The sequence below is a fragment of the Gossypium hirsutum genome, chromosome D02, assembly GCF_007990345.1.
Source record: "Gossypium hirsutum isolate 1008001.06 chromosome D02, Gossypium_hirsutum_v2.1, whole genome shotgun sequence".
NCBI classification, from domain to species: domain Eukaryota; kingdom Viridiplantae; phylum Streptophyta; class Magnoliopsida; order Malvales; family Malvaceae; genus Gossypium; species Gossypium hirsutum.
Window position 1 is genome coordinate 59,470,365 of NC_053438.1, and position 15,443 is coordinate 59,485,807.

Below are 15,443 nucleotides of genomic sequence, written 5' to 3' on the forward strand. Positions count from 1 at the left end.
ATGAAAAGGCTAGCTGTGGGTTCAATGACAACTCCAGAGTACGATGAGTGGCGACGTAAAAGGAATAATGATAACATCCCAGAGTTAAACATGGAGAGTGTTCGACCAATGGAAGAGTATCTACAAGTGATCCCATCAGAGTTGGAGATTATAAAACAAGATTTTGAAAAGAGGAATTTAGAGCTTGAAAAGAAAATAGAGCGATTGGAAGAAGAGAAGATGCATTTGAGGCTAGACGTCGACGTCCAAAAATTAGAAGCTGAAAAATTAAAGAAAGGGAAGAATAAAGTACAGGAGGATCTCAATAGCTTAAAGACGGATTACAAGAGGTTACGAGTATCAATGAGAACTGCCGGGCTGGGAAAGACTTCAGAGCAGTGGCGACAGGAGATCTAGGAAGAAAGAAGCAAAGCCGATCAGTGGGAAAGAAAGTCCCGGGAGACTCAAGTTCAGAAAGAGACCTTAGAGCGGCAGGTGTTAGAAAGTCAAAACTATCAAGCGGACTTGAAAGCTAGAATAGCGGAACTCGAGAAATCACTTGCTGTGTATAGAAGTCGTAATTCTGTAGTGGAATTAAGGACAAGTCTGTGCAAGATTAAAGAATTGGCAAAGAGGATAGAAGAATTGGAGTACACATTACAAGGTTGTAGACAACGGATCGAATTCTTGGAAGGAAATGAAGTGCGTTGGAGGGAGAAACTTCATCATTCGCAGAATCAAATTCAGAACATGGATTACATTATGGGCAGAGCTATTGGTCAGGTTCGGGAGGTAGCTGATCATTTGCAAACAATGGGGATTCAGGCTGATGTTTTAAGTGTAAAGTATGAACTAGAATCGGATCGGGGTCAGGAGTTAGCTTCATTGTTGAAAGAAGTTAGAGCTCTGAGCATTAGGGCAAAGCGATATCTGTAATCCATTTTATGTAAAGAATTTTGTTTATCAATAAAGTTTTCTAAAAAGAAATTGAATCAGAATTGGCGCTCTTTTTTGCATTCATTTCATGCATCTGCATTACATGTCATCATATGCATTTAAAGATTATTAAGAGGGGTTTTAATTAGTTAAAATTGTGCTTCAGTTAATCTGGAAACCGACAAAAACTCATCAACCAAACACCGCTACAGTACCCGTGCAAAATAAAAAAATTATGGATCAACGATTGGAAAAGTTAGAGCGACTTCAAAAGGAAATGCAAGATCAGTTACAGATACAAATGAAGGAACAATTGGAAAAAATTCAACAGGACATGACAGAAAAGATGCTAGAGTCTCAAAAGGACATGATGACTGAGCTGACGCAAATATTAAAAGGATTAAATAAGGGGAAGGGCCCTATGATCAATGATGAAGAAGAAGACAAGACTGGACCCACCTATCCTCTAGGCTTTACGCCTCTGTATGCGCAGGTTCAGACTGAGGTGCCGCCGTGTAGATCCTCTGTTTCAATAAGGCCTCAGCATTTTCAAGCAAATATTCCAATACCGATGAACTCCCAAGCTGGATCAGGTTCTAACCCCGGTGAAAACTCAGTTAATCTTGCTGTCCCGGACTTTGATAAAGTAGCTGAGAAGGATAAAGAAAAGGAAGAATTACCAAAACAGTTTGAGGAAAAATGGAAATGGATTGAAGAGAGGTTTAAGGCGATAGAAAACATTGAAAGTTATCGTGGAATAGATGCAAAAGATCTGAGTGTGGTTCTGGATTTGGTACTTCCTTACAAGTTTAAGATGCTGGAATTTGAGAAATATAGTGGGACCAGTTGCCCTGAAGCCCATATTACAATGTTTTGTAGGAGAATGACTGGGTACATTAACAATGATCAGCTGTTAATACATTGTTTTTAGGATAGCCTTATTGGGGCGTCTAAATGGTATAACCAGTTGAGCCGAGCCAAAATCAACACTTTGAGGGATTTGGCGCAGGCTTTTATGAGACAATACAGTCATGTATCTGAAATAATACCTGACAGAATTACTTTGCAGAACTTGGAAAAGAAATCAAACGAAAGTTTTAGACAGTATGCACAGAGGTGGAGAGAGATTGCAGTTCAAGTTCAGCCACCACTTTTGGAAAAAGAAATGACGATGCTTTTCATCAACACATTGAAGGCACCATTTATCATGCACATGTTAGGAAATGCCTCAAAGAGTTTCGCAGATATAATCATGAATGGCGAAATGATTGAACATGCTATTAAAAGTGGAAAAATAGATGGTGGGGAGAATAATCGAAGGTCGGCTTCAAAGAAAAGAGAAGGTGAAGTAAACAATGTGAACGCATACAGTAAATCAATTATGGTGAATCAATCAGGGAAGATGGTTGCTAATCAACAAGGCTCATCGAAACAAGAATCGGGAATGAGGCAAAATACTGAGAAGCCCCAGTTCACTCCCATTCTAATGACATATAAATAGCTGTATCAGAAGTTATTTAATGCACATGTTGTTGCCCCTCGTTACCTGAGTCCTCTACAACCCCCGTATCCAAAACGGTATGACACGAACGCGCAATGTGACTACCATGTGGGGATTTCAGGACACTCAATAGAAAATTGTATCGCTTTCAAGAAGGTCATAGAAGGACTTATAAAATTGGGTGTTGTAAAATTTGATGACTCACCCAGCACAGAAGGTCCATTGCCCAATCATGATGATAAGGGAGTGAATATGTTGAGCGAAGGTACGGGGGAAGAAGTCAGGACTGACATCGTTGAAGTAAGAACTCCATTGAAGCGGGTTTGGAAAGAGATGGCAAAAAGAGGGTTAGTTATTTCAGATTTGGAGGAAGGGTATGATATGGGAAATTATTGTGAATTCCACCATAAAATAGGGCACGAAATCCAAGAATGTGAAAGATTCGGGGCCTTGGTCCAAAGCATGATGGATAACAAGGAGATGAGGTTCTATGAAGATGCGGAAGAAAAGAGGAGTATATACGCGACAGAGTCGGGAATAGGGACCCTAAAAATAAATCATCCTGTAGCCATTATCTTACGCCCTAAAAGTAATGAGGCTAGGGCTCAGGTAACACCAAAAATTGTAATCATGAAACCGTCAAGTTTCACATATAAGGATGACAAAATGGTCCCGTGGAATTACGGATGCAATGTGACAATCCGAGGAAAAGAAGTCGAGGGCAATATGGTAAAAGAATACCAGGAAAGGGGTTCTTATACACGTAATGGGAAGCGTTATGATACTCGAGCAGAATTGCCAAGAGAAATGACTCCGACGGTGGAACAGAGGAAAAAGAAGGCGGTGGAATCTGAGCCATTGGTTAATGAACCAATAAAAGAAGAGGAAGCAAATGAGTTTTTGAAGTTTTTAAAACACAGTGAATACAGTGTTGTGGAGCAACTGCACAAACAACCGGCCCGCATTTCTGTATTAGCTTTGCTCGTAAGTTCAGAAGTACATTGAAATGCGCTGATGAAAGTACTAAACAAAACATACGTGGCCAAGGACATCTCAGTCAATAAATTGGATCGCTTGGTCAACAATATAAGTGCTGACAATTTTATCTTCTTCAACAATGATGAAATACCGTCAGGAGGTAGGGGTTCTACTAAGGCTGTACACATTACTACCCGATGTCAGGGGGACACATTACTAGGGGTTTTGATCGATAATGGATCTGCATTGAATGTATTGCCTTTGTCCACTCTTAATCGATTACCTGTGGACAGTTCACATATGAAACCCTGCCAAAATATAGTAAGGGCATTTGATGGAACAGAAAGAAGGGTTATAGGAAGAATTGAAATACCATTAAGAATTGGCCCAACTACTTATGAGGTGGACTTTTTAGTAATGGATATTAAGCCTTCCTACAATTGTTTATTGGGGAGACCATGGATACACTCGGTAAGGGCAGTACCTTCATCGTTACATCAGAAGGTGAAGCTAATATCAGAGGGTCGATTGGTAACAATTAGTGCGGAGGAGGACATTATCGCGATGGTAACGGGTGATGCACATTATGTAGAGACCAATGATGAGGCAGTGAAATGTTCTTTCCGGTCCTTGAAATTTGTGAATGCAATGTTTATCACTAAAGTAAATAGGATCTCGGTACCAAAGATATCCAAGACTACTGAGATGGGTCTGCAGTTGATGGTAGGAAGAGAAGCTTCGCCAGGAAAAGGGTTGGGAAAGTACCTTCAAGGAAGGGTTGAAGCACCCATGCTAAAGGGAAAGTTTGATCGCTTTAGCTTAGGTTACAAGCCAGATATGAAACAAAGGAGAAAAGAAGTAGAGAAAAAGTAGGAGAGAAGAAGGGCACATTTAAGCGGAGAAAAAGTCAAGTGGAAGCCTTTGACTTTCCCTCACATATCTAAATCCTTTGTGTCGGGTGGGTTTATTTACCCTGAGCGAGGGGTGTCCAGAAGGGAAGGCATCGAAGAGATGTTGGAAAAAGTTCATATCAATGCTATAGAGACAGCTGAAAGAAGGTCATTGCTGGAGACTTGCCCTTACGAACCTGGGAGTGAACTAAACAATTGGACTGCGGAAGAAATACTTGTAGTCTTTAGAGCTTATTCAGAGTAATGTTCAAAACATTATTGTTGTTTTTAGCCTAAGAATGATAAGAAATCCTTTGTGAAGTAGGCTTAAGTCTGAATATCTTTATCCTAATAAAATACATCTTTGCATTCATTTCGAGCAATTATTCTTTTATTCTTTCCAAGCGAGTAAATATTTTCCATTTGATTAATTGTCTTCCAAATATTTTTTTCGTTTATAACCTAAGCATGCAAATAATTATTCATAAATTTATACTTTGCATATTCTTTGGTGTATCCCTATAGGTCCTCAGATATCAATGACATGAGTGATGTTGTTTCAAACACGGAGTCTCTTTTTGAGCAAGACATGTGTTTGGAAGGATCTCATGACTTTGAAAATGACGAAGATTGTGGTGTATCTCCGGACTTGTTGAGAATGGTGGAGCAAGAGGATAAACAAATCCTACCTTATAAGGAATCATTAGAGATTGTGATTCTAGAGGAAGGAAAATAGGTGAAAATCGGAACTGATATCACCGCAAAGATCAAATATGACCTAATTGAGTTACTCCGAGAGTTCAAAGATGTTTTCGCATGATCCTACTAGGATATGCCAGGGCTAAATACTAGCATTGTGGTACATCGTTTACCTATAAAAAAGGATTGCAAACCAGTTCAGCAGAAGCTCAGAAGAATGAGACCTGATATTGTGTTGAAAATAAAAGAGGAGGTCAAAAAGCAGTTTGATGCTGGGTTCTTACAGGAGGTTAAGTACTCAGAATGGGTAGCAAACATCGTCCCTGTTCCCAAAAAGGATGGAAAGGTATGAATGTACGTGGATTATAGGGACCTGAATAAGGCTAGTCCAAAAGACAATTTTTCGCTCCCGCACATTGACACTTTGGTAGATAACACAGCTGGCTACTCATTATTTTCTTTCATGGACGACTTTTCTGGATATAATCAAATAAAGATGCATCCTGAGGACATGAGGAAAACCACATTCACTACCCTATGGGGAACATTTTGTTACAAAGTAATGCCCTTTGGATTGAAGAATGCGGGGGCAACGTACCAAAGGGCAATGGTCACCCTGTTTCATGACATGATGCACAAAGAAATTGAAATCTATGTTGATGATATGATTGCAAAATCTAGAACTGAAGAGGATCATCTCCGAGTCTTGAAGAAATTGTTCTTAAGATTGAGAAATTTCCAGCTCAAACTCAACCCAGCAAAATGCATATTTGGAGCCAGATCAGAAAAGTTGTTAGGCTTCATAGTCAGTAGGAAGGGGATTGAGATTGACCCGGATAAAGTTAAAGCAATACGAGATCTGCTTCATCCAAGCACCCAGAAAGAGGTCCGAGGGTTCCTAGGAAGGTTGAATTACATTGCTCGGTTCATTTCACAATTGACTGAGAAATACGATCCAGTATTTCGTCTTCTGAAGAAACATAACCTGAGAGAATGGGATGAAGAATGTCAGAAAGCTTTTGACAAGATAAAACAATACTTGGCTAATGCTCCAATACTATCACCGCCTAGTCTAGATAGGCATTGATATTGTATCTAACGGTGTTCGACAATTCCATGGGATGCGTCTTGGGCCAACATGACGAAATAGGAAAAAAAGAAAGAGCAATATACTATCTCAGCAAGAAATTCACTGATTGTGAAATGAGGTACTTGTCCATTGAAAAGTTGTGTTGTGCTTTAATTTGGACAACCCGAAGACTAAGGCAATACATGTTGTATCATACGACTTGGTTGATTTCAAAGTTAGATCCTTTAAAGTACATGATGGAATCAACTGCTTTAAATGGGAGAATGGCTAGATGGCAAATTCTGCTCTCTGAATTTGACATAGTATATGTAAGTCAGAAGACTATAAAAGGAAGTGCAATAACTGATTTTCTAGCCAGCAGAGCCTTGGAAGACTATGAGCCTTTGAACTTTTATTTTCCAAATGAGGACTTATTGTATGCGGCAAACACTGAAGGAAACCCTCGAATAAACCACATCTAGAAGTTAAATTTTGATGGAGCTTCAAATGCTATAGGTAATGGAATTGGGGCAGTCTTGGTATCCCCAAGTAGAGATCATTATCCTGTCGCTAGCAAGTTAGACTTCGATTGCACAAATAACATGGCAGAATATGAAGCATGTATTATTGGTATTTGTGCGGCCATTGAACGTAAAATCAAAGTGCTTAAAATATGTGGAGATTCTGCATTGGTGATATACCAACTCAAAGGAAAATGGGAAACCAGAGATCCTAAGTTGATCAGTTATAAAGAACTGGTTCTTGAATTGATTGACGAGTTTGATGATACTACTTTCTATTATCTCCCACGAGAGGAAAACCAGATGGCTGACGCACTGGCTACTCTAGCCTCGATGATTAAGGTGAACAAGTTAGAAATCATGAAGCCTATTTAGATGAGCATATACGAAGTTCGGCTCATTGCTACAGTATTGAAGAAGAGGGAAAAGATGATCACCTTTGGTATCAGAGTATACTACAATATGTGAAGAATCGAAAATACCCCGATCAAGCGATAGAAAACAACAAGAGAACGCTGAGAAGAATAGCCATTGAGTATGTCTTAGATGGGGAAGTGTTGTACAAAAGAGGGAAAGATCAAGTGCTGTTAAGATGTGTAGATGCCATAGAGGCTAGGAAGATCCTGGAGGAAGTACATGAGGGCATTTGTAGAACCCATGCAAATGGTTTTACAATGACTAGACAGATCATGAGATTTGGATACTATTGGTCTACTATGGAAGGGGATTGCATTAGCTATGCCAAGAAATGTCATAAATCTCAGATTTATGGAGATAAAATACATGTACCTCCCTCACCTCTGCACGCTATGACTGCTCCGTGGCCGTTCTCCATCTGGGGCATGGATGTTATTGGGTCGATATCACCAAAGGCTTCGAATGGGCATCGTTTCATCTTTGTGGTCATTGATTACTTTACCAAATAGGTGGAAGCTGTTTCATATGCAAATGTCACGAAATCGGCAGTCAGTAAATTCTTGAAAAAGGAGATCATTTATCAATATGGAATGCCTGAAAGAATCATATCCGACAATGCATTGAATTTGAATAATAACACAATAGCGAAAGTTTGTAGTTAGTTCAAGATCAGTCACCATAACTTTTCCCTGTATCGCCCAAAAATGAATGGTGTAGTGGAGGTGGCCAATAAGAATATTAAGAGAATTGTGGGAAAAGGACGAAAACCTACAAGGATTGACATGAAAAGCTATCATTTGCTCTCTTAGATTACCGAACATCTGTTAGGACCTCTACTGGGACAACACCCTTTTCTCTAGTTTATGGGATGGAAGCTGTTTTACCCATTGAAGTGGAGATTTCATCTCTTCGGCTATTAGCTGAATTGAAATTGGATGAGGCAGAATGGGTTCAGTCTCGATACGACCAGTTGAACTTAATAGAAGGGAAAAGGTTGAGGGCCATCCAACATGGTCATATGTATCAAAAACGGATGATGCGAGCTTATAACAAAAAGGTTCGTCCCAGAGAATTCCACGAAGGGGATCTGGTATTGAAGAAAATTCTCCCTATACAAAAAGACTTTAGAGGAAAATGGATGCCAAATTGGGAGTGTCCTTATGTCGTAAAGAAGGCCTTTTCTGATGGAGCTTTGATTCTAAATGAGATGGATGGAAAAAACTTACCAAATCTGGTAAACTCAGACTCAGTCAAGAAATACTTCACTTGAAGGAAAGGGATCAAAGTGACAACCCGCAAAGGGCGCTTTGATTCCTAAAATAAATAAATAAATGAATAAATAAATGATGATGATGAAAAAAATAAAAATGGAGAGGCTAAGGGGAAAACCCGCAAAGGGCACCTTAGGCCAAAGGGGGATTTGAGTTGAAAACCAGAAAAGGGCGGCTCAAATATTGATCAGAATGGGGCATGAAGTGTTTAGAGCAGCTTGTATCTTGATCAGATCGGGGCGTGTGGCAATCTTGCTATGCCTGAATCAACAGGAAGGGATAGGCGACGTCTTAGGGCATCGACAAAGCACTGAAGATCTCCTAAACACATGTCAAACTCAAAATGGCCTTTAGAAAGTTTGTACAGAGAAGTTCAAGCTGCGATATCTGGGGGACCCAATTCTCCTATTATTTATATTGAATTTGTTGATTCTTGGAACACTTTTTTTTCTTTTCAAAGATATACATTCCTAATCAATTTCTTTATTATCCTTCTTTACTATTTGTGATAACTTATTCATTTTGAGCTATGCCCAGAACCAACTTTATTCTTATCCATTGTTATGACCATTTTTGCAAGCATGTTGCATTGGAATAATGATTAATGGACTAATAAAACTTTCACAAAGGAAGTTTTGCATATTATTCTGAAAAGTTTCTAAATAATATAGGAACCTAAAACAGGACTATTGTTTAGAACACACCAAATTTAAAGGTTGGAAATTTGAAAAGGAAGAGTCTAAATTTGGACTTTCTCTTTGGATTTTGTTGTCAAATGCATTGATTGAACAAAATAACAAGATGCCATGTTAATGATAAAGCTTAAATAAACGAGTAAGCAATGATCATCAGGCAATGAAAAGAGGTTACCTCGGAGAAGAGAGCCTTCACTTGCACATGTGTCTTTGGTACGATACCCCGAGAATGGTGTAAGAAACCAGAACGATCCAGATCCTGTATCCTTGAATTGTGATAAGAGAGGATTGAGGAAAAGTCATATTTCTACCCTTGGATTACAGTGGGAGAGTGGTGGTACAAATTTTGGGGCCCCAATTGATTAAATTTTAAGGTTTACAGTGGGGGCAATCTGACTAAGTGATGCTTTGAAGAGGCCGGTCAAGCGAGAAGGCGTTGTAGCACGTCAGTGTTAATGCCTTGATAAATTTCGAGTAATGACAACCTAAGCGGGATCATTCTCGAAAAAAATAAAACTCTGCATTCATGCAAACACTATTCACATGCCTAGTTAGGAGCATTTGATTCATTTTTATCATGCCATCATAATCATTAGGCATAATTAGGTTCATTATACAGGTCATGTTCCCCAGACAACAGATTTGGGAATTTACAGATCTTGTCTCCCTAAACAACAGTGGAGCAGATCGAAGCCAGAAATCTTATCTCCCTGAGATTACAGCAGAGCAAATTGAAACTAATAATCCTATCTCCCTGAAATTACAGTGGAACGGATTAAAATAAAGGATCTTATCTCTCTGAAGTTACAGTAGAGTAGATCGCATCAGATTGAAGCCAGAAATCTTATCTCCCTGAGATTACAGCGGAGCAGATTGAAGCTAGTAATCTTATCTCCCTGAGATTACAGTGGAGCGAATTAAAATAAAAGATCTTATCTCTCTGAAGTTACAGTAGAGTAGATCGCATTAGGTCTTATCTCCCTGAGATTACAGCGGAGCAGATTGAAGCTACGAATCCTATCTCCCTGACGTTGCGGTGGAGTAGATCAAGGCACCAATTCCTATACCTCTGAAGATGTAGTAGGTTAGAATGAAACTACCAAGGTCCAGCTCGACCGGACAAATTGGCCATTCTTAGTCTTTGCTTTATTCCCGTTACACGACAATGAGCAAAGAGGGGCAGCTGTAATAAGCCCAATTTGCCCTGGCCCAAACTCACAAACAAAATTAAACTAAATAAAAAAATTAAAAGTCCAAAAATAGCACAGTCCATTCCTTTACAACAACAGGGCCAAATCTGAGTAGGCCCAACTAGCCTAAAATTTCAAGACACCCTAAGCCCAGACGCTACAAACCCAATTCAGCCCGAATACCCCAACCCAATACACCTAACCCTAAGCCCATTACAAAAAAAACGGAACCAAGCCCTAGGCCAGCCTTCAGCAGCCAGCAGTGCCACAGTCGAACCCAAATCTCCTCTTTCGCGCATGCTGCACCTCCATGCGCGTGCGTCTCCTCCAGCTGGCCTCCGTACACGCCACGTCCAGCCCCCGTACAATCGTACTTGCAAACAGAATGAAAACAACACAGCAAAGAGGAACCAATGGGGGTTTTCTATTTTTTATTTTCTATTTCAATTGTATTCGATTATTTTCGGCTTCTTGGTCAAAAAAAGGAGAATATAAGAACCAAAAGGATTTTTTTACTGCTACTTACGCAATCAAAATACAAAGAAATCAAAATTCAAAAAGAGGTGATTTTCTGGGTTTTCATTCCTTTTTTATTTTGCTGGTTATTTGATTCTTTTCTTGGTTTTTTGTTTCTAGTTTGCATGTTCATTAATCATTGTTTAAAAAAGAAATATTAGAAAAAGAGTAAAGGACGTACCTGGTAGAACGGTCCTGGCCCTCTCTCCGTCGTCATCGGAATACGAGCTAGGATCGGAGATGGTTCGGATACTCAATAAATAGAGTAGCGCAGATTTTTTTTCTTTCATTTCTTAGCCTAGGTTTGTTTTAGCAAGGGTGATAGGTTTAGTTTATGGTTTATTTTAGTTTAAAGGAAGGGTCATTAAAACGCCGTCGTTTAGAGTCAATCCATTGACTTCGAAACGGCACCGTTCTGAATACCCAATCCAACAGTGACCCGGTCCGGAAAGGATCCACGCTTCATGGGTCGTTTGGTTTATTTATTCAACGGGTCCCTCTGTGTTTACTGCAATTGTAATTTGATTTCTTTAATTATTTGTAATTGGTACCATATATTTGTTTCTGTGTTCATTTAGGTCCAGATTTAAACGGTACCGTTTTATGGATGATTGAGATTATTTCGATACTTGTGTTTAATTGTTGGATCGGTCCCTCAATTTTGAAATAAATTTCGATTTAATACAACTTCATTTTTTATTTCAACAATATTTATATATATATTACAAATCCTACTTTCACATATCATAGATTTTAATATTACCTATAGTATTTAATTTTAATAATGTTTAAATTTATTATTATGATAGTTTAAAATGTAATAAACTATTATTTTAGTCCGTATTTTATATTTTGATTTCGTTATACATTAATGCTAAGCTATCGTATTTTATTTAATTTCGTTTCCTCTTATTGTTTTAATTTTATTTAAGCCTCGATTTAAAATTGGTTGATTATTATTTTCAAAAATAAAAAATACGTTTCATATTCAATCTTGATTTTAAAAATTCTTTAATAAATCAATTTTTTATCTATATATTTAAACTTTTATTTTAATTTTAATTTTTTTACAATAATATTATCTGATTACTAAATGCATAATTCATACGGAATTATTTTAACATATATCCATATTTATAAAATGAGTTATAGTATGAAATTTATAAAATATTGTTTTATGTTATAAAATTTTATTCATTTTTTATTATTTCAATTGTTTTACTTGCGATTAAATTATTTTTATATTTATTTTGGCTATTTGTAAGATGGATTATTAGTTTATTTGATTATCATTGTTAATGCATTATACGTTTGGGTGCTCCAGATTGTAGAATTAATTTGTTATTCATCATTTGCTTTGTATATTGTTAATTAATCATATTGTTTGTAAGAATTTCATTTCATTAAGATATTATAATCGTTTCATTTCAAAATTCAAAAAAGGGCTTGGTGTTAAATAATTCTCGTGAATTGTGCCCTAACTTACTGGGCTTCAATTCTTCTCGATGAATTTATATCATCAAGTATCTATTTTTTTTAAGACGTATATTTTTAAATTAAAATTCTTTAGATTTCAAAATGTTGGATCCTAACTTACTGGATATGACATTTTGTTATCTCGTTTTTAAAATAAAGGTAATATTTGGTGTTTAGGAATTTTAAGAAAATTGAACCCTAACTTACTGGGTTTTTATTTCTCGATTGATCTAAATAACCAAATATCCTTCTCAAAATGTATGAATTTTTAAAATTAAAAAAAAAAGACGAATCTAACTTCGAAGATTGAATCGTCGCGCTCTAACTCACCGAGTGTGACGATTTATTTCTTTAAAGTGGGTAAGTCTTATTTTCCAATTCGATTATTAAAATTTTGTTTTCAAAGGATTGTATTCTAAAATCTTTTAAAATTCTCGACACTAAGACATTAAACAATTGATTCGGTACCAATTTTGGGCGTCACGAGGGTGCTAACCTTTCCTTGTGCGTAAACGACTCCCGAACTCGTTTTTCTCAAATTCGTAGACCAAAATCATTTTAATGGTGAACCGATCACACCTTAATAAAAGATTGGTGGCGACTCCCGTTTTCATTTTAAAAGTCGATCCCCATTTTTTTCAAATCTAAAAGTGGTTTCGACACAGGGGTTAGACCCAATGAACACACGAGCCCTTGGTTTGGTCTGCCAAGGAACAGACGATCCAGACACATTACAGACACCATCACCTGAAGCCCTAAGGTCTCATCTATGACCAAGAGAAGTAACAAACTCTACACAATTCGAAGTTGGCCCATTTGGATGAGGAGAATCTTGAGGCTAAAAAAAAAAGGAAGCTCTCCCAAATTCTTAACTTGGGCTAGACAGCAAATGCCCATTAAAAGTACCAGGCCTAATCGATCTAGCATTAGCTGACTCATAAATTGACCAGGCCCAATCGGCCTAGAAACCCTATCATTAGCATACCTATGCGCATGGTACGACTCATGCCCAATTCCAACGTAGAATTTTGACCCAATATAGGGCCTACAGTAAAGTCCATAAGCATTTTGTAAAAATGGATTAGAAACCCTATTATGTCAAGACACAGAGGGCGCAGCATACGGCCAAAAAGTTCCTCCCAAGAAATGACCTTGCAGCTCCACTGAGACCGAACCATGAAGCGGATCGATGACGGAAATGACACACCAGAACCATGACGTTCTGCCAAATTTGAAGCTCGAACAATCGACGACCCATCATACTCACGGTTATAACAGAAAAAGCACCTTTGGGATAAATGCTCGAACCACTTACAGATCTGACACTGTATGCAGGATCGAAACCCTCTCCCGCGACCTCCAGGTGAAGGACGACCGCCACGGACAGAGCCCACCAGAGTCGACAACGGAACGATTTCCAAAAGATTAGCTTGAAGAGGCACGTCCTATACCACTCGCTCCTGGTGTCTCTCGTACTTGAGTAACACGTCAATGAGACGTTGAAGCGGAAGAGGCTTCGATAAGAATGATACTAAGGTAAGGACGGCATCGAACTCTAGAGGTAAGCCCGCAAGCACTATTTCTACCTTCTCTATCTCCGATATCCGATAACCGGAAGCCTTTCACATGGCACTGGTATTTTGAATCTTTGCTACATATTCCTTGACTGAGAGACTAACTTTTTTAAATGAGTAAAGATCATGAAAAAGGCGAGAGAGCTTCGTACCTGTAACAACATGAAGAGATGAGTGGTGGTATTCCACACATCACACGTTGTTCGAGCCTCTATAAAAGAAGATAGGAGTGAGGGATTAATTGTGGAGAGTAACCATGAAGTAAGTAACCTGTCCTGCTACACGAATGTCGAGGCATCCAAATTCGAAATGAGCGAGCCCTCCGGAAACGACACAAACCGCAGTGGAGCAGGTAACGTTCCATCTAAAAAATCAGTTAACTCGTATCCTTCGATATTCAATCGAGCATGCTACTGCCATTAAATGAAAGTGCCTTCATCCAACTTGACAGTCTCATTGTGAGGAAACGACTGAACGAGCCTAGCATTAGTGAACGTCGGACATCCATATTCGACAGAGGCAGAATTAGTAGAAGTTGTGGTGGTCATGAAAGCAGACTAAGAACAGGTCCCCAGCACCTTAGGCGACTAATACCATGTTAACATCTGCAGTAAGTTGCCAATCTATTGTGTATTAAACAAATGAAATTGTACCAAGTGTTAAAAGAATAGAATGAAAATGTATTAAGTACTGAAAGTATTCTTTTGTATTTAGTCTTACCTTTTCCAGTTTGTTCATTATAGCAGTAGTATTTATAAAACATATGAGTAACTGCTATTGCTAACAACTTAAATACTTGAATAACAAACTAACAGTTAATAGGCTAGCTCAACAACAGAGTTAGCTAGCATAGGCCTTATCTATATTCTTAACAGGCATGTTCGACTGAGGATACCACAAGGGTGGAAGTAGAACTGAGTTTAAGAAGCATGATGAGGCAGTGTTTTTTCGAGAGTTGCCACGTTGAACGATGTGGGAATGGGCCATGTTGATGCAAGTTACCCAGAATAAGAAGCTTAGGAGGGCCTGGAGGAAGTTTACCCTTTTTGTGGTTAATGTCTTTCTGAATATCAGCAATAGAGAGATCAATAAGAGAAAGGGAATTAACAACATTGTTATGGAGATTGGGGAATAAGACTGAAAAAGTGGAAGTTATTCTAAATGAGTTTCTTCAACACCTTAGCCGCCGAACAAGATTCCTTCAACAATTATTATATAGTATCTATTGACGGTGAATAGACTTGTTGATAAGTCCTGTTGGGCTGTTACAGTCAAAAGATTCTTGGCCACAAAATTCTTGCGCAGCCTAGGTGGCGAGTTGTAAATAGTGCCGATTTTAGTAGAGAATTTTAAGAAAACATGTTGATTTCAAATAAAATTTAGTGGAATAGTGGAAGCACAAAAATTTGTGTTTTTACATGCATTTTTTAACTTAAAATCATGCTATTTCGGTTAAATTCTTGTCGAAAAATAATTAAATATTATAAAATAATTAAATTATGTTAAAAATATGAACATTATGAATTTTAATTAATTTTATAGTTAATTTTGATTAATTTTGACTATTTTCAACAGATTTGCACAAATGGCGAAAATTGGCTCGGCAGACAATGCTCGAAGAATAAAACCTAGAAGCAATTTGAAGCATCGAGGCAAATTTATTTCCAACCTAAGATGGTCCAAAAATGCGTGTTAATTCATAATATAATTAATTTTAATTTATTTCCAATT

General features: G+C 38.0%; 1 protein-coding gene and 1 long non-coding RNA gene across 2 annotated transcripts; both read left to right on the plus strand.

Annotated features, from left to right (window-relative positions):
• On the plus strand, window positions 1-915 carry LOC107907872 (tropomyosin-like). The gene is made up of 2 exons (XM_016835182.1): window positions 1-336; window positions 454-915. Exons 1-2 carry the CDS (start codon window positions 1-3, stop codon window positions 913-915), a joined length of 798 nt encoding a protein of 265 aa, XP_016690671.1.
• Window positions 916-12,741: 11,826 nt separating this feature from the next.
• LOC107909724 (uncharacterized) lies at window positions 12,742-15,129 on the plus strand. The gene is made up of 2 exons (XR_001687327.2): window positions 12,742-14,064; window positions 14,164-15,129. It is a non-coding gene; the product is annotated as an uncharacterized lncRNA (long non-coding RNA).
• The last annotated feature ends 314 nt before the right edge of the window (window positions 15,130-15,443 follow it).

Coding starts and splice junctions, on each gene's coding strand:
- LOC107907872 (XM_016835182.1), top strand. CDS start 1: ATGAAAAGGCTAGCTGTGGGTTCAATGACAACTCCAGAGTACGATGAG. Junction 337..453: donor CGGATTACAAGAGGTTACGA/GTATCAATGAGA, acceptor ACTCAAGTTCAG/AAAGAGACCTTAGAGCGGCA.